Source organism: Pseudoliparis swirei, chromosome 15, assembly GCF_029220125.1.
Source record: "Pseudoliparis swirei isolate HS2019 ecotype Mariana Trench chromosome 15, NWPU_hadal_v1, whole genome shotgun sequence".
Taxonomy (NCBI): Eukaryota; Metazoa; Chordata; class Actinopteri; order Perciformes; family Liparidae; genus Pseudoliparis; species Pseudoliparis swirei.
The window spans coordinates 20742421-20764287 of NC_079402.1; the positions used below are offsets into that span (position 1 = coordinate 20742421).

The 21867-nt window shown below is 43.6% G+C and overlaps 1 protein-coding gene across 1 annotated transcript in view; it reads right to left on the bottom strand.

The window, feature by feature from the left end:
* Positions 1-301: 301 nt before the first annotated feature.
* LOC130204910 (probable E3 ubiquitin-protein ligase HERC1) overlaps positions 302-21867 on the bottom strand; it is a 55876-nt gene continuing 34310 nt past the window's right edge. The window contains exons 53-80 of the mRNA XM_056431916.1: positions 21493-21770; positions 21046-21173; positions 20511-20638; positions 14844-15071; positions 13648-13775; positions 13311-13510; positions 13001-13115; positions 11917-12048; positions 11657-11755; positions 10872-11045; positions 10503-10787; positions 10337-10402; positions 10069-10194; positions 9501-9639; positions 9170-9351; positions 8867-9022; positions 8657-8779; positions 8356-8458; positions 6294-6463; positions 5602-5740; positions 5346-5515; positions 5039-5208; positions 4153-4318; positions 3323-3399; positions 2950-3202; positions 2680-2832; positions 1516-1821; positions 302-820 (exon numbers count right to left, since the gene is read on the bottom strand). Coding sequence (XP_056287891.1) covers positions 635-820; positions 1516-1821; positions 2680-2832; positions 2950-3202; positions 3323-3399; positions 4153-4318; positions 5039-5208; positions 5346-5515; positions 5602-5740; positions 6294-6463; positions 8356-8458; positions 8657-8779; positions 8867-9022; positions 9170-9351; positions 9501-9639; positions 10069-10194; positions 10337-10402; positions 10503-10787; positions 10872-11045; positions 11657-11755; positions 11917-12048; positions 13001-13115; positions 13311-13510; positions 13648-13775; positions 14844-15071; positions 20511-20638; positions 21046-21173; positions 21493-21770 — 4580 coding nt within the window. The 3' untranslated portion in view covers positions 302-634. The remainder of the gene's footprint in view (positions 821-1515; positions 1822-2679; positions 2833-2949; positions 3203-3322; positions 3400-4152; positions 4319-5038; positions 5209-5345; positions 5516-5601; positions 5741-6293; positions 6464-8355; positions 8459-8656; positions 8780-8866; positions 9023-9169; positions 9352-9500; positions 9640-10068; positions 10195-10336; positions 10403-10502; positions 10788-10871; positions 11046-11656; positions 11756-11916; positions 12049-13000; positions 13116-13310; positions 13511-13647; positions 13776-14843; positions 15072-20510; positions 20639-21045; positions 21174-21492; positions 21771-21867) is intronic.

A 21867-nucleotide genomic window follows, 5' to 3' on the forward strand; every position in this document is an offset into this window, starting at 1 on the left:
TTTGTGTTGTAATATAAGAGACATTTTCTTATGTACAATATTTCTACACTCAAATAAACAATAATTGAACGCAAAGAGTTATTTAACAGTATGTTCGAGGAGTTTATTAAGTGTTTCCGGCCCTTTAAGAGGCGGCCATGACGCTGATGTGACCCGCGGTGAAAATGAGTTTGACACCCCTGATCTAAGACAAGCAAGCTTTTACATTCACTTACTTAGTAGAATATTCACTTAATTCATAATATGAATGTAAATACATATTGTGATGCAGAAATCAAAATCAAAAGGCCGACACCAAAAATACTTATTTAAACACCCTTTTATTTTACAATAATATTATCTGTGTGGGACGGGTTATTAAATTATTACATATTTTCAAACAAACAGGCACATTAACTCTTTTTGGGGCTTTATTCGCCTATATATTTTTAAAATCTTGTTCTCTATCCCTGTCGTGCCGATTCAGAGTAAGCACTGCGTTAATTACACCACCTTGCACATTTGGAAAACCAAAACTACACGTATCTTTAATGTCAACCAACATATAAACAATACAGCACACTACCTTACAGGTTTGGCGAATAGAAATCAGTGCATAATGTGCGCGGCGTGGGAGAAGATCCGTTCGTCGCCATCAGTCCTCCGGGTCGGAGCTGTCCACCGGCTCGGTGTTGTGGGTCAGCATGTAGTTGTCCATGTCGATGGAGGGGCAGTTGTGGATGGAGTAACGCAGACGCTCGGCGAGGACGGCCTGGCTCGTGTACGGGGGCAGGCGGAACAGGAAGAAGCACGTCTGCGCAGTCGGGAGGCCGTTGATGGGCTGAAGGAAATGAAAGGGAGGGGAAAATAAGTTTATCGTTTGTACTGTAAAGTAGTTCTGAAACTGGGCACTTCGCAGATGATGGAAAACAGGCTTCCGGACGCGCGTGAATTAAGTTATCAACATTTAATGGCAGGAAGTGTAAAACAAACATTCAAGGCGCTCTTCCTCGGCTCCCGGCGCCTCCGCCCCCTCAGCCTTGCGGCCTCGAGGATACCTGTAGAAGAGACCCGATCTCCCTCATCCACGGAGTTTCATACTCAATCTCACTGGTCAAAACGGCACTTCCGGTCCAGTCGCTAAACAAGTATTTACACAATAAGAGTCCCGTCTTGTTATTGTCCGCATTAAAGTCACTTTCACAATAAAAGTCTCTTGTTATTGTAGTCACTTCACGGAATTCAACCGGCCTCGTCAATCTATAATACTAACATACAGTCACTCTCATGCAATATACATTAATTCTTGCCATTTACATTTGCATAGAGTAAACATTACCCCTATGCTTCATAATACATTAATCACAATATCAATATTCTCCCTAATATTTTCTATTATAATATCTTTCTCTATGTATTAATTTAAAACATAAGACCTCTGCAGATGTTATCAAAATAAACTATTACAACTTAACAGTACCGTGGATACGTTTGCCTTTGTGAACAGGCTGGTTGTTTCGCTCGCGATGACCTCACCCTGTCGACCTTGATGATCTGGAACTTGTGCGTGATATCCGCCGGGTTGGAAGGCAACCTGGACCGGCCGGAGACGAAGCGGAGGAAAAGCACCCTCTCCTCGTTGGTGAACTCCTCCAAGCTCTGCCAGAACCAGCCGATGAGCTGGTGGCTCTCGGCGATGTCACGGTAACGCACCAGCTTCTTCAGCATCTCCACGGAGACCTCCGGCAGGCCGCAGACCAGCTGCTCCAGCTGCTGGGCCGTCAGCAGGGAGAGGAGGGGCACCGGGATGATGTTGGACATGCCCTCTCGGACCGCTGCCACCTGGACACAACAGAACATCCGCTTTGAGACTTCTGAGGACGAGATAAAGGGAACGCCGACAACGGCACGACGAGCAGTCGGTCCAGTGAATGGAAACTGGTGGGCAGACTGGTGTTTAAAGTGGGTGAGTTTCAGGTGCAGTGGGGAGAAACTCACTCTCCATGTTATTGTTCAAAACGGTCCATATGGGTCAGGTCTGGTGAATTTAGATGGTGGAACCCAACCACTCTGGCATATTATAAAGAAATAGCATTCGACAGTTTGCATGCACATAGGTTGTGTGCATACACTACCGCTCAAAAGTTTGGGGTCATCCAGACAATTTCGTGTCTTCCATGAAAACTCACTTTTATTTATCAAATTAATTGAAAATTGAATAGAAAATATAGTCAAGACATTGACAAGGTTAGAAATAATGATTCATATTTGAAGTATTAATTTTGTTCTTCAAACTTCAAGCTCAAAGGAAGGCCAGTTGTATAGCTTATATCACCAGCATAACTGTTTTCAGCTGTGCTAACATAATTGCACAAGGGTTTTCTAATCAGACATTAGTCTTCTAAGGCGATTAGCAAACACAATGTACCATTAGAACACTGGAGTGATAGTTGATGGAAATGGGCCTCTATACACCTCTGGAGATATTTCATTAGAAACCAGACGTTTCCACCTAGAATAGTCATTTACCACATTAACAATGTATAGAGGGTATTTCTGATTAATGTTATCTTTATTGAAAAAACAGTGCTTTTCTTTGAAAAATAAAGACATTTCTAAGTGACCCCAAACTTTTGAACGGTAGTATATGTTCGTACAGATCTGCTAAATAAACACAAATCAATCTCCATTATTTCAAACCTGTGAATCCATTTCGTGGAGCCGGTAGTCCAGAGCTCTCTCAACGTATTCTGTACGGTTGGCGAAGTTGAGGGAGATGTTTTGACCTCCAGGAACGACAGGTACCAGCCTTCCATCTGCACTGTTGGCCATAAACGAGTCCAGCGGGATCATCTTCATCGGGAAATGTGGCAGGAGTGGGAGAAATAAAAGGATAGTATAGAAAAACAAAGCGAGGGATTGGGATACAGAGAATGAAAGGATAGGAGGTGAAGGTGCATCGCGTCTCACCACATGGAAGTTGTCCTCTGTGATTCCACTGTTGTCCAGGTGAAGAATGCCTTGCAGGGTGCGGTAGGTGAGCAGGTCCACCTCCTCCAGGTCGGGCTCTCCCAGCGGCATCGAGCAGAGCTGTTTCCACACCCAGGGAGCCAGATGCAGGTCCAGAGGTTTCTTGGTGCGGATAGCCACAGCCATGAGGATACCCAGGAAGCGGAGCTGGACCAAGTGGTCCTCTGAGAGTGCCGCTGGGTTCAACAGGAACCTGTCGGGGGACACAGCCAACGCCAAAGTCAAAAGAGACATTCTTTTAAATGTGATGTAAAAAATTTAAAAAAGTACTGATTCTGCTGGTGACGATGGAAGATGAGTACAAAATGTGCACCTGTCGGTGTTACTGCCCACATCTGCAAAGCTGTTGGGAGTATGAATCAGAAGATCCACGACACCAGACTGCAGCTCCTGGTGAAATGATAATAATAACTTTATAATGATAATAAATTTATTTATATAGCACCTTTAAAAACAATGTTTACAAAGTGCTCCGCAGAGAGTCAAAGCAAAACAAGTGGAATAGCAAGAAACCAATATTACATTTAAAAGTATATATTAAAATAATAAATAAATAAATTAAAAACCAAATCAAATTAAAAACAGACAACTAAATTAGGGGAACCAAAGTTCTGCATAAAAAGACTAGATTAGATACTAGATACTATAATAATAACTTTATTTATATAGCACCTTTAAAAACAATGTTTACAAAGTGCTCCGCAGAGAGTCAAAGCAAAACAAGTGGAATAGCAAGAAACCAATATTACATTTAAAAGTATATATTAAAATAAAAAAATAAAATGGAAAATAAAAAATAAATAAATTAAAAACCAAATCAAATTAAAAACAGACAACTAAATTAGGGGAACCAAAGTTCTGCATAAAAAGACCAGATTAGATACTAGATACTATAATAATAATAATAATCCGTAGTCTTATATAGCGCTTCTCCAAGTACCCGAAGTCGCTTTACAGAGTCCAGAGTCCAGTAGTCATACACACACAGTCACATCAGTAGCCACATCTGCCCTGGGGGCAGACTGACAGAAGCGTGGAAATAACATTTTATTGAGTAAATGTCCAAGCGGCAGAGAATATGCCGGGCTGCATTTGAACCGTCTGTGTTGCTCTTCGACCTCCACTGCGTGGTGTCCGTCCTACCTGGCACATCTCAGTTATGGTGTCGTCGAACACCCCTCCGGCATCGTCGGCTCCCTCGCCGACGAGCTTGACCTTCCAGGCCCGCGATGGCAGCCGCAGCTCCAGAGGGTTCAGGCTGACCACTTGTTTGGCGATCTGCACGAAGATGGGCTTGCTGGAACGCCCCCTGTGGAGTGCCAGGAAGAGGACTTCAAATCAAAGATCTGATAAACAAATATTACCAGGTATACACTAGCGTTCAAAAGTTTGGGGTCACTTAGAAATGTCTTTATTTTTCAAAGAAAAGCACTGTTTTTTCAATAAAGATAACATTAATCAAAAATACACACTATACATTGTTAATGTGGTAAATGACTATTCTAGGTGGAAACGTCTGGTTTCTAATGAAATATCTCCAGAGGTGTATAGAGGCCCATTTCTATCAACGATCACTCCAGTGTTCTAATGGTACATTGTGTTTGATAATCGCCTTAGAAGACTAATGTCTGATTAGAAAACCCTTGTGCAATTATGTTAGCACAGCTGAAAACAGTTATGCTGGTGATATAAGCTATACAACTGGCCTTCCTTTGAGCTTGAAGAACAAAATTAATACTTCAAATATTAATCATTATTTCTAACCTTGTCAATGTCTTGACTATATTTTCTATTCAATTTTCAATTCATTTGATAAATAAAAGTGAGTTTTCATGGAAGACACGAAATTGTCTGGATGACCCCAAACTTTTGAACGGTAGTGTATAATAAATTGAAGATTGCAATAGAGCAGACAGAAGCCGTGAAATGCAAATACGTCCCGTCGGACGGTCGGGAACGCAGCCGGTTATTTATCGATTACCTCCAGTGTCTCCACCAGCCGACCCCTGAATATCGTGGTCATCCTTACCTTGTGGAAATCCGTTTCACCGTGATCTGTGGCCCGTACGTTTTTCCCTGGGTCATCGTCCTGCCGATGGAGCGCACGAGAGGCAGAGTGTTGACCTTGGGTGACAGGAGACCTCTGAGATCCCCGCGGATGATGGCTGTCGTCCCTGAACTATAGCGTGACGTGAACACCTGGATAGAGCGCAGGGCGGGGAATGAAATAGGAGGATGAAAATGGGAAATGAAAAATGACAGCAATGCACAGAGAAGGCTCACAATCAGGAAGTGAATGGTTATTAGAAAGGGTCGAAAATTAGATTGAATTTTACCGGATTCTTGGCGTCCAGGTTGAGCAGCCTCCAGGACTTGTACATGAGATCAGAGAAGCGGTAGAGCACCTGGAGGCGCATGCTGAGGACATCAGGGCTGCAGTCTTTCAGAGTGTTGTACTGAGGAGGAACTAACTGGGGAAGGCCGAGCTGGAAACTTCCAGAGCCACCTGGAGATGTAGAAAAATGGAGTCTCGAGTGGATTTCCTTTCATGGATTATAGCTACAAAGAGTCTGTGTGTGTCTGAGTGTGTACCCGAGTTTTTCAACGAGGTAGACGGGGTGGTCCAGGCTGAACTGTGGCAGCGACCAGCGGAGATCTGTCTTACGTTTTTCCCCTGGAGGGTTGTTACGAGCGTGGGCTCTTTCACCGGGTTGGAGTGCCCAAGGCCGAGCTGGAACACACACACACACACACATTAAAGAGTGTGCTTCTATCGCCAAGAAAACAATCCTCGTGAACTGGAAATCAAGGAATAACACACATATCTCACACTGGAAAAATGTAATGTCAGAATATATTTCAATGGAACAACTCACCTCATCTCTCATTTACAATACAACAGAACACCACGACATCTGGTCATCATTCACTTCATTTTTACAAACATGACACCACTCCTCTTATTTATGAGTTAATTCATAATGCACACGCACACACATATGTCTTTCTTTCTTCTTCTCCTTCTAATTATTATTATTATTATTTTTGTTTTGGTTTTTGTTGTTGTTTTTTTCACAAATACTCTGACTTTATGATGTTATGTCCATTGTTTTGTCGTCTGCATTGTTTATTGTCCTCTAGGTGTTATGTCTATGTATTGTCTTTTGTCTTATAATAAAATAAAAAATTAAAATAAAATAAAAAAGAGTGTGCTTCTGACGTGCAATGAACGCACACTTCAGGTTGATGAAGTGTGCGATTTGATTCCCCGGGATGTCGGTTACCTGCCCCTCGCTGTTGCAGCCCCAGGCGTAGACGTCTCCGGTGGAGGACAGGGCGAGCGAGTGTTCACAGCCCACGGCGACGTCCTCTATGAACAGCCCCTCCAGAGACGGCACCAGCTGGGGGCGGGACTTGTTCCTCAGCATCGAGTCCGGCAGGCCGATCAGAAGCTCTGAGCGACAGAAGGAAAGCCAAGTCACACAATTGGCATGTACGCATGTGCTCAACAACGAAACCAAGAGAAGCGTACGTTGATTTACTATTGATGAAATGATGACGAAGGAGAAAAGTTCGAGCGACTCAGCACTTGATAAGAAAACAAAGTTTATTCAGGTCAAAAACAGACGCCAAGAACGACCGGAGACGTTCAGGAGCCGAATTGAGAAAATCTAAGGATATGGCATTCGGCTACAGGTTATATACGAGAAAGGAAAGAGGCGTTAAGCTCTCTGTCTGTGGGGTGAAACAGTGGAATGTTTTAACTGATGACATCAAAGAAAGGACAAATCTGGTGATATTCAAGCAAAAATTTAAAGACATGACACTGGAGAAGTCCAGACGTAACAGCATTGATGAAGCATCATAATTAACGGTTAATGGGGACACGTTTTTTGTTTTTTTTATTGTTTTATGTAAATATGTATGTGTGTCTATTTATGTGTGTGCGTGTATGTATATGTATATATGTGTGTGTGAATATGTATGTGTATGTATATCTATATGTGTATATATGTTTATGTATGTATATATATAGGTATATGGTTCTCTGAAATAAGTTTTTTCGTGAACTCACAGGTTAGGGCACTTATAAGCTTGATAGCTTCAGCCTCGACCCTTTCGGTCAGCCACTTTCTTTTGTTGAATTTTGATTTTTGTATATTTTGCTGATCGAAATAAACTAAACTAAACTAAAACTAAAAGGTTAAAATCTATAGGCCGGCCACGTCAGTTGGGAGGGCTTCGAGTGGGCTCCTATCCCCCACCCCACATGGTCATCTTTCACACCAAAGGCCCCTCACCACAGAAACCTTGTGACGCTCTGGGCTCAGAGCTTCCTCCGACCTACAGATTTTGATACCTGACATGCCTACTATGCCTACTATGAACTATTCATACACTCTGTCATATTCATTGAATGTATTTTAACTCTAAATCTGTCCTTCTGTACACATTACATCTATTGCATCTGTCCATCCTAGGAGAGGGATCCTCCTCTGTTGCTCTCCTCCAGGTTTCTTCCCTTTTTTTCCCCCTGAAGGGTTATTTGGGAGTTTTTCCTGGTCCGATGTGAGGTTTTGGGGCAGGGATGTCTATGTGTACAGATTGTAAAGCACTCCGAGACAAATTTGTAATTTGTGAAATTGGGCTATACAAATAAACTGAATTGAATTGAATCTTGTGTAATGGAAAATACACGACAGTGCCAAGTAAGTTGGTGACTTGATTTAGAAGAGAGCATTCCCTCCGTGTCTTTTGTGCCAATCAGGACAATTCATGACTGAAATACACAATGTGTAGCTTAGCTAAGTTATTGCATCAAAAACAAAATACACTGTGGCAGACAGTAATACAATAATTACACGTTTTAGATGCAGATACTACCAGAAAACTAAATTTAAGCTTCCTGGGTTTTTTTCAGATCAAGTAATTGACATTTAACCCTCCTGTTGCCTTCGGGTCAATTTGACCCCATTCAATGTTGAACCCTCCTGTTACCTTTATATTTACTGACATATTTTACCCTCGGGGTCAATTTGACCCCAGCAATTAAAACCTCCAGAAAATTATTAGAATTAATATTGTTTTCCAAGTTTAAGTGTGAGGTACTTTATGTTTGTTTGTTGACTACCCAAATAGCCCTTTAAATATATAAAAAAGTTGATATTACTTATATGTTTGACACAGTGAAAAACAGCCTGGGGTCAAATTGACCCCAAAGAACACCGACGTTAAATGTTGAATGGGGTCAAATTGACCCGAAAGGTGACAGGAGGGTTAAAAGAAGCTGCATAGTTTTGAAGTACGTAAGAAACGCTGCAGGCGTCTCAAAAGACGTAAACGCACCTTGTCCAAATGTGTAAACGTGTCCGTAACTGGCCAACGCCACGGAGAACTGAGTCCCGCAACTGACCTTCTTGATCCCCCTGTTGCAAAGCTGCTCCACTTTCTGAAATGATGAACAGGCAAAGATAATATTGTATCTATATTAAATAAAAGCACTTGATTAAGATCAGAGAATAAATACATTACGCCATGGATACAATAGAGGGAATAGCAAGCAAGTATTGGTGTTTCCCACAACCAGGTAGTAACACGAATCGACTGTTTTCTTTTTAGGATTCTTGAATATAAACCTTCGTCTCACCTGAGGGTAGAATTTCGCTGTCGAAGAACCAGTTCCCAATTTCCCATAATCCCCATCTCCGAATGCCCACACAACCATTCCATCAAGGGAGAGCACGAGTGTGTGGTTCAGACCGCATGACACCTGAAAGAGCTCATTAAGTTATATTTTCCTATTTCACTGTGGAAACTGCATCACCACCTGAGTTCAAACAAACAGTCCAATTCTCACCTGCCCCACATGATATCCCTCTAGCGCAGCCACCCTTTCAGGCAGTATCTTATTGGAAGTTGACCTCTGACCCAGTCGACCAGACTCACCGCTGCCGAAGGTGAACAGTTTCCCGTCTGCTGTTACCACGGCTGAGTGGCGGAAACCGCAAGCAAGCTGGGAAGAGGAAGAAAAGGCACCTGGATATTCTCACACGCTTTTAGAGAACAGAGATGCATTGATTTATCTGTGTTTAACACTAAAATGTGACTTCTGTGAACTGTGTTCCTATCCCCTTGGAGTTCCAAGCAGGTGTATCTCTACCTGAACGACCTCTTCTCCCTGTAAGGCCTCGATCTGTTTCGGCCGCCTCTGCCTTTCGCTGTTGCCGTGGCCCAGTTTTCCAAAATCTCCATCCCCCCAACTGAACACCTCCCCCGTCTCAGTGAGGGCCATGGAGTGTCCGTCAGATCCACAGGACGTCACCAGCTGCGTCACCACATAGCCTGCCCACAGATCAGAGAGTTAGTGAAGCTCAACTTCTAGAACTAAGAGAAAGAAGCGACTACATTCAATTGAAATACTGCAATGTGTTTTTTTTTTTTACATTGTTTGAGGGCGAAATTTAAATTCATCGCCTGGATGAATCCTGTACCTTGAAAAGCGGATATAATCGTGGGGACGTATAGATCATCAGAATTCCCCTGACCCAGTCGGCCATACTGTCCTTCTCCTACAGCCAGGACCGTCCCATTGGACTGGACCAGGAAGGAACAGTTCTGTCCACACACAACCTGAATGACAACACCCGCAGAGGGAGGGAAACATTAGAGAACTAGAACGGGGACTCGGTAGAGCGCATACCTTCGCATATCACAAGATTGGGCATTGAATTATGAACATTTTGGCATTAGTTGCATGCCAATTGGATACAAATTGACCGTGCTATGGTAAAAAGAAGATGTTGACCTTTTCATGACCTTGACATTGACCTTTTACCCGATCGATCCCAAAATCTAATCAAATGGTCCCCGGATAATAACCAATCATCCCACCAAATTTCATGCGATTCGGTTTTATACTTTTTGAATTATGCGAGTAACACGCATACAAATAAATAAATGAATAAATGGCGATCAAAACATAACCTTCCGCATTTTCAATGCGAAGGTAAATACAGAAACTATGGGCAACGTCTGTGTCCTGTGTAAACGAGTCGCTACCTGTATGGTCTGTAACAGAGAGGGTGCAAGGGTGGGCGTCATGAGGTTGGTTCCCATTCCTGCCAACTGTCCGTAACGTCCGTTCCCCCACAAGTAGACCTCACTCTTGCCCCCTAGTTGCCAGTCCTAAAAACACACAGCAGGTGCAATACAAATTACAATATCCTCCAACACTCTCAAGTTAAAATAAAACACAATTCCACTGTGCAGATAGATGAGAGACAGAGAGAGTCAGTTAAAGACTGTTTCACAAGAGCTAAACTGTCACCTCTGGTTTGGTGGTGGCCCATGACATCAGCTGTTCGTCCATCCTGAAGCTCCACTTACTATTATCCTGGGAAACAGAGAAGTCTCTCAACAGATACCGACATTGGGGAACGTTATCCAACCATTTTCCGAAGCAAACGATATCTCAAATGACGGCCGTCGCTCACTAGCGCCTTGCCGATTTCGACGGCGTCGAACTCCTGAAACTCGGAATGATTGAAGGATTCCGGGAAGGCGGTCCCGCTGGCGATCGCCTCGGCGCTGCGGACAGTCGTGGCATAGGTGGCGAGCCAGCTCCACTCTGGCGGGCAGGAGGGGGCGTCGGGTCCCGTGTGGTGTGGAGGGCGTGGGTAACGGCACAGGTGTTTCTCTAAGGACAATCCAACACTCAGGGAGGCCAGGCTTTGCAGGAAGGCGCTGTGGACCAGCTGGTCCCCGGCCGCCACATGGGCCTGCAAGAGGAGACGGAATTCTAAATATCTGTCTCAGCCCAGAAAACACAAACACGACTTTAAAAACATAGTTTCGGTAACGACCCGCTCGTAGCTGTACTGCTCCTGCAGCAACAAGGGCAGCCTCTCCAGTAAGACGGCCAAACAAGGCGCTCGATTTAGACCCAGGATGTTCTGGCTTCTGAGGACCGTGCGACAGGAAGCCAGCACGTGATTTTGACTGATCCATTCAGGGGTGCAGCAGATCAACAAAACATCCTGGGGAAAAGAAAAACAACACAATGACAGACCAGAACTGTGGTGTGACACAGGGAAGAGAAAATGCATCGGCAAACAAATCAGAATCAGAAACAGTTTTATTGCCGGGAATGTTTCCACAAACGAGGATTTTTTTTTGCCGGAAGGTGCAACATTTAGACATGACAAACAACAATCAACACGACAGCAACAGTGAACTTAAGTATAAGATAAGATAAGATAAAGATAAAGATAAAGTGCTCGGACAACAAATAATGTTAAAGTGTTTAGGTGTGTGTTTCAAGTGACGTGTGTTTAAGTTAAAGTGCATGTTAAAGTGACATGTGTGTGGAGGAGGCCTCCAGGAGGGAAGAAGAAGGAGGAGGGAGAAGGAGTAGGAGGAAGAAGAAGAAGAAGAAAAAGAAGAAGGAGAAGGAGGGGGAAGAAGGAGGAGAGAGGAAGAAGAGGAGGTAGGGTAGGTATTAAATGAAGTTAACACTAGTATGGAATAGTATGAAGAAAAGCACTGTTGTTTTCTTAAACGTCTGTATGCTAAAAATGAAGTTAAAGTTTTGAATTAGAATTCAAAAAAAAGGAAACAAGGGCTCAGAAATCAAAATATGTTAAATTACCTTCGACCTCCCGAAGCAGGCGGCGACACCCAAATGTGGTACCCAGGTAGTAAGGATGACCGAACCCAGACCTGTAACAGTCTGCAGGACCGAGCCATCCTAGAAGATGCACAGAGCGGCAGGAGGGTTACAACTCTAAAAAGGAGACTCCTTGACAGACGTATGTTTGAATAATACACAATCATAGTTTAGCTGTCTGGTAAGAAAGGAATATTTTCACTGACTTCAGGTCAAGCAAACGGTGAATGTGGTTTTCTGACCTGCAAGGACCAGATGTTGAGCAGACCCCCGATCCCTCCAGAGACCAGAGCAAGTCCACTGGAGCAAAAGGAGAGCGACTTCACTCCTGTGATGTGGCCACGAAGCACAAACACACTTTTTGCACTCTGCTGCTGTCCAAAGAAACAGAACTGGATGAGTACATGAGCTGAAATCAGCTCTCAAAGTCAAACTAAATGAATGACTGGCACATATATGCCTGATAAGCTTCTATCATACGACAATTTAACCCTCCTGTTACCTTCAAATGGACTAACATATTTTACCCTTTTTGACCCCAGCAATTAAAACCTCCAGAAAATGATTAGAATTAATATTGTTTCCCAAGTTTAAGTGTGAGGTACTTTATGTTTGTTTGTTGACTACCTAAATAGCCCTTTAAATAAATAAAAAAGTTGATAATTACCTTCGCATTGAAAATGCGGAAGGTTATGTTTTGATCGCCGTGTATTTATTTATTTGTATGCGTGTTATTCGCAGAACTCAAAAAGTATTAAACCGAATCGCATGACATTTTGTGGGATGATTGGTTATTATCCGGGGACCATTTGATTAGATTTTGGGATCGATCGGGTCAAAGGTCAAGGTCATGGAAAGGTCAAAATCTTTTTTTTACCATAGCACGATACATTTTTGTCCAATTGGCATGCAACTAATGCCAAAATGTTCATAATTCAATGCCCAATCTTGTGATATGCGAAGGTATGCGCTCTACCGAGTGCCCATTCTAGTTCTTATATGTTTTACACGGTGAAAAACAGCCTGGGGTCAAATTGAGCCCAAAGAACACCGATGCGTACGAGTTGTGTTCAGGACATTGAAAACATATCATGTGATTTTTATATTTTTCCAGTTGTCCCCGGTAAATTAGGAAAAGTCATGAAATATGAAGCAAAAAAAATGATGTCAATCATATTTTTAGAGATGTTAAATATTGAATGGGGTCAAATTGACCCCAAAGGTAACAGGAGGGTTAAGGATATTTGTAGAACCAGGGCTGCAAAAAGGAACCATCTACACACCTATGTCCACACACCTATAATCCAACCTTTAATCCAAACTGACCTTGACATCAGTGCTTTTATCTTGGCGCCGGGAGCTGTTCAACATGTTGGGCAAAGACACAAAAGTCCCGCCCTGCGGCAGAGTCCAGACGTGCACAGAGCCGTTCTGACAACCTCTACAGAAACAGGGAGAGAAATTAAATGAGAATTTACAACAAACATACCAACATTCATTTCAAGATATTTCATAAATCTGATTACAGAAATCACCCAACAACTACATTTACACGAATGTTTTCTCTTTCTTTGTATTGTAGGAAAGAAGAAAACATTCAACAGAGAAAGACAGAAGATTTAGTTCCAAAACTCACGTAGCCGCCATGAGCCTGGGATCCGGTCCTCTGCCGGCCAGTGGGCACCATTCGGCGACGTTAACGGTGCTGGAGTGAACGAGGGAGTGGAGGGTCACCCAGTTCCGCCCACAGCGTCCCAGTATCTTCACGACCTCGGACCTCCCCAAACAGAGCAGCAAGTGTCCTGTGGGGTCCCACTTTAGAGAACACACACTGTCCTGTAGAGTGACGAGAGGGAGGGTCGAGTGGTCAAGAAGAGAACAGTGGGTGGTAGGGCTATGGCCCATGTGTGTGAAGTAAATACAACTATTTGTCGGGTGTTTTTTGTGCTCTGGAGTGAAGTTTGCCGACAGACCTGAAAGACAGACAGCACCGCAGGCTGCTCGTTCTCATGGGTCTCAGTCGTGGCCAATAGGATCATCCCATTGAGGTAGCCCACTGCAAAAGGCTTGTCCTCGCTGTGCCAGGCGACACACTGGGGGGCTAGGAAAGATGGGCAGAGAAGATCAATCGCTTTCAAGAATAGTTCCACATTTTGATTTTGATGAGACTGAGATGGGAAGATTGATACCACTCACTAGTCTGTGTGATATTACGCTACAGCAAGCAGGCAGTTAGCTTAGCATACTTAAAGGAGAAAGAGTAGTAGAGCAAACAGCTAGCTGTGCAAACCTACAAGAAAAAAACTCCAGGAAGTTACCGTGTCCAGTCAACAAACTGTTCCAGCGTGTAACTCACGGCGAGCCTGCTATGTGATGTTCGTGAACATATTAAATAGACAAAAATATCATGTGTTAATGTGAGCTTTAGACATGTTGGTCCTTTTTTCCCTTTGCTTCCAAACTGTACGGTTAGCTAACCTCAACATCGGCTGGCTAGAGCTTCATATTTACGGTATAGACACGGCGTGGTTTCAATCTCCTTATTTCATTCTCTGAGAATGAAAGAGTGAGACGCTATAGTTTTATTTTATTTTTTTATAAGACAAAAGACAATACATAGACATAACACCTAGAAGACACAGTGGACACAACATCATAAAGTCAGAGTATTGAGAAAAATATAAAATAAATAAATACAAATGCATGTGTACATGTGTGCATGTACGCGTGTGTGTGCGTGAGCTTTTTTTATTTTATTTTATTTAATTAATTTTTTTATTTAAAGAAACAAAATACATTGATGAAAGCAGAAATTTAATTGGTTTCCAGGCAAGGGAAAATAAAATAAAAAATTAATTAAGATGAATGAACTAATCAATAAGATGAGTGGTGTCATGTTGGTAAAAACACTACAGTTTTAGAATTAAGAGAGTGTGTGTGTGTGTGCTTTTTTTATTTTATTTTTATTTAAAGAAACAAAATACATTGATGAAAGCAGAAATTGAATTGGTTTCCAGGCAAGGGAAAATAAAATAAAAAATTAATTAAGATGAATGAACAAATCAATAAGATGAGTGGTGTCATGTTTGTAAAAACACTACAGTTTTAGAATTAAGTGTGTGTGTGTGTGTGTGTGTGTGTGTGTGTGTGTGTGTGGCAGTCTCCTCACCCTCTTTACTGTGGCAGCGGGTGAGCTCGGTGCTGATCACATGCAGGTCTACCTGCTGCAGATTGACCTGCAGCCAGCAGAGAGAGCCGTCCAGCCGCGCCACCAGCAGACTCTCGGCGGGTCGGTTCTGACCGGCCGTCGGCGGGTCCAGAACCGCCGAGCTGAAGGTTTGAGCCCAGCAGAGGGCTGCGACCCGGGACACCTGAGCCTCCACATGACAATGCGATCCTGAAGTGACACAAACATGCGCATTTCGTTACAACTCTTTGTAAATAATCATAGCGGCAACATTTCAAGTTGCAACCGAGAGAAAAAAGCGGGGCGCACGCCACATTAGCAAAGAGACACAAGTCAGACGCACCCCTGATGTTCATGATGGAGATGTGCTTGTTATCTGGGGCAGCCAAAAAGTTTCCCCCTGTGCTCCAGTACACGGGAGACATGTGGGGACATCTCCCGGCCCGCTCGCTGCTGGATCGATCCACCTTACTGGAGAGTCAGAGGAGGGAGACGTTTACAACGACAAGAGATCCGAGTTCCTCGATAGAAAAGCAACACCGCTGCTCTTCAGAAACGTCCCGGTGTGTTGCTTCATCTACAAGAAACGTTACATCATATCCATTTGGCTAAAACTACATTAGACGAGTGAAATCCAATATTCTCAGACATAGCCTCCGGATAAAATCTATGTTTTGACAGTTAGAAATCTGGTCTTAATCTGTTATAACCAAAGGTCTAAAGATCTATAAAAATCTCTAAACTTACATTTCAAACCCGTTATTACAAGCTAAAGCACGATAGTCAAACAATCAACAATGATGTCAAGTTCAAGCACCAAACACATGACTGCCATGAGCCTCTCTGGAGAGGACACCACTGAAACCAGCAGACAGCACCTGGTAATGCAGGAGAAGGTGCTGTGTAATTCCACACTGTGCTGGCTGATGCTCCACAGCTGCACCACCTTGTCCTGCGAGCAAGTAGCCAGCAAATTCTGGTCACTGTTCCAGGAACAGCTCGTCACCTGAAGATAAAAGATGACATTGAAATTATTGTTATGTTCACCTCTCATGATATGCTGTGAATCACAAAGCCTGTTTTCACTGAAACTGAAATCAGTAGCCAAGCGCTCCAAAGGTCCAAGGAGGCGAGTCTGTGACTCACACTGTTAAGAATACCACAACGATAATCACTGTCTTGGTGGAAAGTAAAAAAGAAGCATGCAGAACATCTTTTCTTGTTGTGAGAATAAAGGAATTACAGATTAAGATCACGGATAAAAAGGATAACAGAAACGACACACATCCTGATTTTAGAAATGAAAATCTTCTGACGCGGCGGACCTTGTTGTAATGTCCTTCCAGCCTCTTGAGAGAACTTTTGCGCAGGTCTCCAGCCAGGTCGCTGTACGTCTGGGGGCGGTTGTGAGCGTCCCTTCCCGTGGCAGCCAACGCCTGCACCAGCTGCTTCGCCGCCCACTGGCGGTGTTTACTGGTCAGCCTCGCCGACAGGACGCATGCCGCCAGGGCGTTGGCCAGCTCCAGAGGGCCCACTCGGGCACCCGGGTGGGGTAAAGGGGAGGCGGGCGAGGACGAAGAAGACACCCCTTGGTTTCCTGCGTCTGCGTCACATGTGTGGAGGAGAGCTACGATGAATCACCAAAATCACACACAACTAGAACGGGCACTCGGTAGAGCGCATACCTTCGCATATCACAAGATTGGGAATTGAATTATGAACATGTTGGCATTAGTTGCATGCCAATTGGATACAAATTGACCGTGTTATGGTAAAAAGAAGATTTTGACCTTTTCATGACCTTGACCTTTGACCCGATCGATCCCAAAATCGAATCAAATGGTCCCCGGATAATAACCAATCATCCCACCAAATGTCATGCGATTCGGTTTTTAAAAATTGTTATGCAAGGAACACGCATACAAATAAATAAATAAATAAATACACGGCGATCAGAACATTACCTTCCGCATTTTCAATGCGAAGGTAATAATCCTACACAACAAGGCCACTGCTTTCTCTCACCGTTCGCCTCGTGTTCGGCCTTATCCGGGCCGTGGCATTTCACGCCCTTTTCGGTGAGCAGGGACACCAGGTTCTGTGTGACTAGGAATGTAGGCGGAGTCTGCTCATCGTAGTCCTGCTGCTGGGCTGCGGCCGTTTGACTGGAGGTCAGACGGCTGCTTTGCTGCGGGTCACCGGTGGCCCCGGCGGCCCCGATGTTCACCCCTGTAGCCGCCGCCATCAGGTCCTACCGCACAAACAACAACAACAAACATTCAGTCAGAACCTTCATTCATTTGCTAACAGTTCAATTATCCGTTCAAGCCAGAATAATTACATGACTAAATTGATCTTTAATTATGCACAATGAGTAGGGCTGAACATTAAAAACAAATGTTTTAATGACTAAATGTTAAAGTGAGAAAACCTAAAGCAACAAGAGATATTTGAGCTGGTTTTCTACCAATAAGAAGTCAGACTGAAAACTGCAATTAAGTCATACAATTATATAAAAGCATGCCAGCGCCATAAAGGAAGTGTAATTTTGAAATGTCCCCACTGTGGGACGAATAAAGGAATATAATATATATATAAATCATAATTTCCTGATGTATTAAAACAAATAATAATGTACTGTTATCAATGACAAATGTGACACTTTGTAACATAGAAGTTTGTTTGTGTATTTTATTCAGTCAATCAAATCAAATACAATATTATTCTATATAATATACAAAAGAGAAAGACTGAAAAGGTATATGTAGAAGCAAAAAATGCTTATAAATTCCTACCCTAAGTCATATTGAGAATGAGTTACTGTGATGTAAATTCTAGATCATGTCTTCCAGTAATTAGCCTGATGCAGTTTATATCATCAGTGTATTAACTGAAGAAAACTGACCCGAGTGCATATTTTCACGAGCTGCCTGTAAGCCGTAGGGCTGTGGGACACCACGCTGCCGATGGCCGAGGTAAGAAAGCTGAGGCAGGTGGAGCCGTTGCGCTCCGTCGCATGCCCCCTCACGCCCAACTGTTGGTCCACACTGCCGTGAGCCCTGCCCCCTGCAGCCAGAGTCATCAGGCGGACCAGGATATGGATATCTGCCAAACCCAAGGACTCCAGGCCGTTTGAGTGGCTGCACACTGATGCACTGGAGAGGAGGTTTAAAGAAGACTCTTGAAAACGCTCCGATTTGATGAAAGACAAATGATGGCGAGGGCTATATATTCTGGTCACATGTACCTGGAGGCAGTCTGAGACAGTGCTCTCATCACCATGCTGTATGCGAGCAGAATCTGGGCTGTGGAGGTGACTCTTCTCAAAGCCTTTAGTCGATCATGAGAGTCCCTCAGTGATACCGCCTGCTGTCCGAGGCTCAGGGGCGTCTTCTGCTCAACGAGGGCATTGCCTGGTCCGGAAAAACACATCGAAAGTCATGCTACTTTGGTAAATAATTGGACAAATCCTCTATTCACCTTGCTTAAACTCACATCGTTAAACACCATATCGTGTGTGTGTGTGGGCATGCAGAAAAGTCGAGATAATGGATCAAATGGGAGAACTGGGAGTGATTTGCTGTGTGCCTCAGCCGCCCAGCGATGATGAATGAGTGATGAGTCACTCTGCTGCAGTGAGTCTCACTGCGGTGGGATTCTCCTGCCGCCAACAGAGGGAATGTGGGTGGGTGTTACAAGTGGGCTAACTCTTTCAGCAGAGACAGAGTTACAGAAACATTCAATGCAACATGAACAAGAGGACCGTTAGCTGCAGACACGCATAGCCAGCAATGACATCATTGGGGGGGTGGGGGGTGTATAACATCATTTGAACACACTGCCCTAGTCTCAGGGCAGACCTGCATAAAAAAGATCTTGCAGAGACGATGTCAACGGTGTGTATTTGTTCTTTAAACTGGAGGAAACTATTTCTCACCACATGACTTTCCATTCTTCACATTTTTACAAATATAATGTTTTTAAAAACCAACGGTCCTATACATGCAATTTGTTTTGATTATTACCTTTGCATTGAAAATGCGGAAGGTTATGTTTTGATCGCCGTGTATTTATTTATTTATTTATTTGTATGCGTGTTACTCGCATAACACAAAAAGAATTAAACCGAATCGCATGAAATTTGGTGGGATGATTGGTTATTATACGGGGACCATTTGGTTAGATGTTGGGATCAATCGGGTCAAAGGTCAAAGTCATGAAAAGGTCAAAATCTTCTTTTTACCATATAGCGCGGTCAATTTTTATCCAATTGGCATGCAACTAATGCCAAAATGTCCATAATTCAATGCCCGATCTTGTGATATGAGAAGGTATGCGCTCTACCGAGTGCCCATTCTAGTTGTTATTATATCTTTATTCTATGTATTATTATTTTGCAACCTTGTCTGAAACAAATTAACTAACATATAGGCTACAGTGGGTACGGAAAGTATTCAGACGCTTTTAAATGTTCCACTCTTTGTCTCATTGCAGCCATTTGCTAAAATAAAAAAAAGTTCATTTTATTTCTCATTAATGTTCACTCAGCACCCCATCTGGACAGAAAAAAAGAAATGAGTGTACATTAATAAGAAATAAATGTTTTTTTCATATTTTAGCAAGTGGCTGCAATGAAACAAATGGGGCACAATTTAAAGGGGCCTGCATACTTTCCGTACCCACTATATATATTAATAAATTAAGATCTATTGGTCTGATGTCATGCCCCTTTAGCATTCCAAGTGGACCAAAGATCAACACAGTCGTCAGATATATTCGGACATATAAACACATTCATTCACAACATGACAATAGCCAACAGTTTGATCTAGAATAGGTGAGATTAACTTGAAGCTGCTGTACTTTAAGACTTTCACTGCAACAGCCTCCGCCTGAAGCTAACTAAACATCAGCAGCATCACTTTATGATTTACTACACTGACAGCTAACATTCACCCTGGATTCTATTTATTGGTTTCACGACTTTCTACACAGCAGCTTCTTCCTGTTTCTCTCCTTAAGTGACAAGCCATCCTTCCCCTAAAAGGGGACACGGCCTCGGCGATTGGCGCATGATGACGCAATGCCTTGTCCTTGAAAACGCCCCCGCTCCGCCCTCTAAACAGGACACTGCAGGTCGGTTCCGTAATGAGCAGGCTGGAAACACTTTTCTTCTTTTTTTCTCTTTTCCGTTCTGCACCATAGATATGATTTTTTAATTGCATTGTCTTTTGAAAATGTTGCAATAAATATTTTGAGACACTTGAACTCAAAGAGAGTAGAATACATTGAGCAAACTAGAATGGGCACTCTGTAGAGAGCATACCTTCACATATCACAAGATTGGGCATTGAATTACGAACATAAAAATTGACCGTGCTATGGTAAAAAGAAGATGTTGACCTTTTCATGACCTTGACCTTTGACCCGATCGATCCCAAAATCTAAGCTGAAGGTTTGAGCCCAGCAGAGGGCTGCGACCCGGGACACCTGAGCCTCCACATGACAATGCGATCCTGAAGTGACACAAACATGCGCATTTCGTTACAACTCTTTGTAAATAATCATAGCGGCAACATTTCAAGTTGCAACCGAGAGAAAAAAGCGGGGCGCACGCCACATTAGCAAAGAGACAAACGTCAGACGCACCCCTGATGTTCATGATGGAGATGTGCTTGTTATCTGGGGCAGCCAAAAAGTTTCCCCCTGTGCTCCAGTACACGGGAGACATGTGGGGACATCTCCCGGCCCGCTCGCTGCTGGATCGATCCACCTTACTGGAGAGTCAGAGGAGGGAGACGTTTACAACGACAAGAGATCCGAGTTCCTCGATAGAAAAGCAACACCGCTGCTCTTCAGAAACGTCCCGGTGTGTTGCTTCATCTACAAGAAACGTTACATCATATCCATTTGGCTAAAACTACATTAGACGAGTGAAATCCAATATTCTCAGACATAGCCTCCGGATAAAATCTATGTTTTGACAGTTAGAAATCTGGTCTTAATCTGTTATAACCAAAGGTCTAAAGATCTATAAAAATCTCTAAACTTACATTTCAAACCCGTTATTACAAGCTAAAGCACGATAGTCAAACAATCAACAATGATGTCAAGTTCAAGCACCAAACACATGACTGCCATGAGCCTCTCTGGAGAGGACACCACTGAAACCAGCAGACAGCACCTGGTAATGCAGGAGAAGGTGCTGTGTAATTCCACACTGTGCTGGCTGATGCTCCACAGCTGCACCACCTTGTCCTGCGAGCAAGTAGCCAGCAAATTCTGGTCACTGTTCCAGGAACAGCTCGTCACCTGAAGATAAAAGATGACATTGAAATTATTGTTATGTTCACCTCTCATGATATGCTGTGAATCACAAAGCCTGTTTTCACTGAAACTGAAATCAGTAGCCAAGCGCTCCAAAGGTCCAAGGAGGCGAGTCTGTGACTCACACTGTTAAGAATACCACAACGATAATCACTGTCTTGGTGGAAAGTAAAAAAGAAGCATGCAGAACATCTTTTCTTGTTGTGAGAATAAAGGAATTACAGATTAAGATCACGGATAAAAAGGATAACAGAAACGACACACATCCTGATTTTAGAAATGAAAATCTTCTGACGCGGCGGACCTTGTTGTAATGTCCTTCCAGCCTCTTGAGAGAACTTTTGCGCAGGTCTCCAGCCAGGTCGCTGTACGTCTGGGGGCGGTTGTGAGCGTCCCTTCCCGTGGCAGCCAACGCCTGCACCAGCTGCTTCGCCGCCCACTGGCGGTGTTTACTGGTCAGCCTCGCCGACAGGACGCATGCCGCCAGGGCGTTGGCCAGCTCCAGAGGGCCCACTCGGGCACCCGGGTGGGGTAAAGGGGAGGCGGGCGAGGACGAAGAAGACACCCCTTGGTTTCCTGCGTCTGCGTCACATGTGTGGAGGAGAGCTACGATGAATCACCAAAATCACACACAACTAGAACGGGCACTCGGTAGAGCGCATACCTTCGCATATCACAA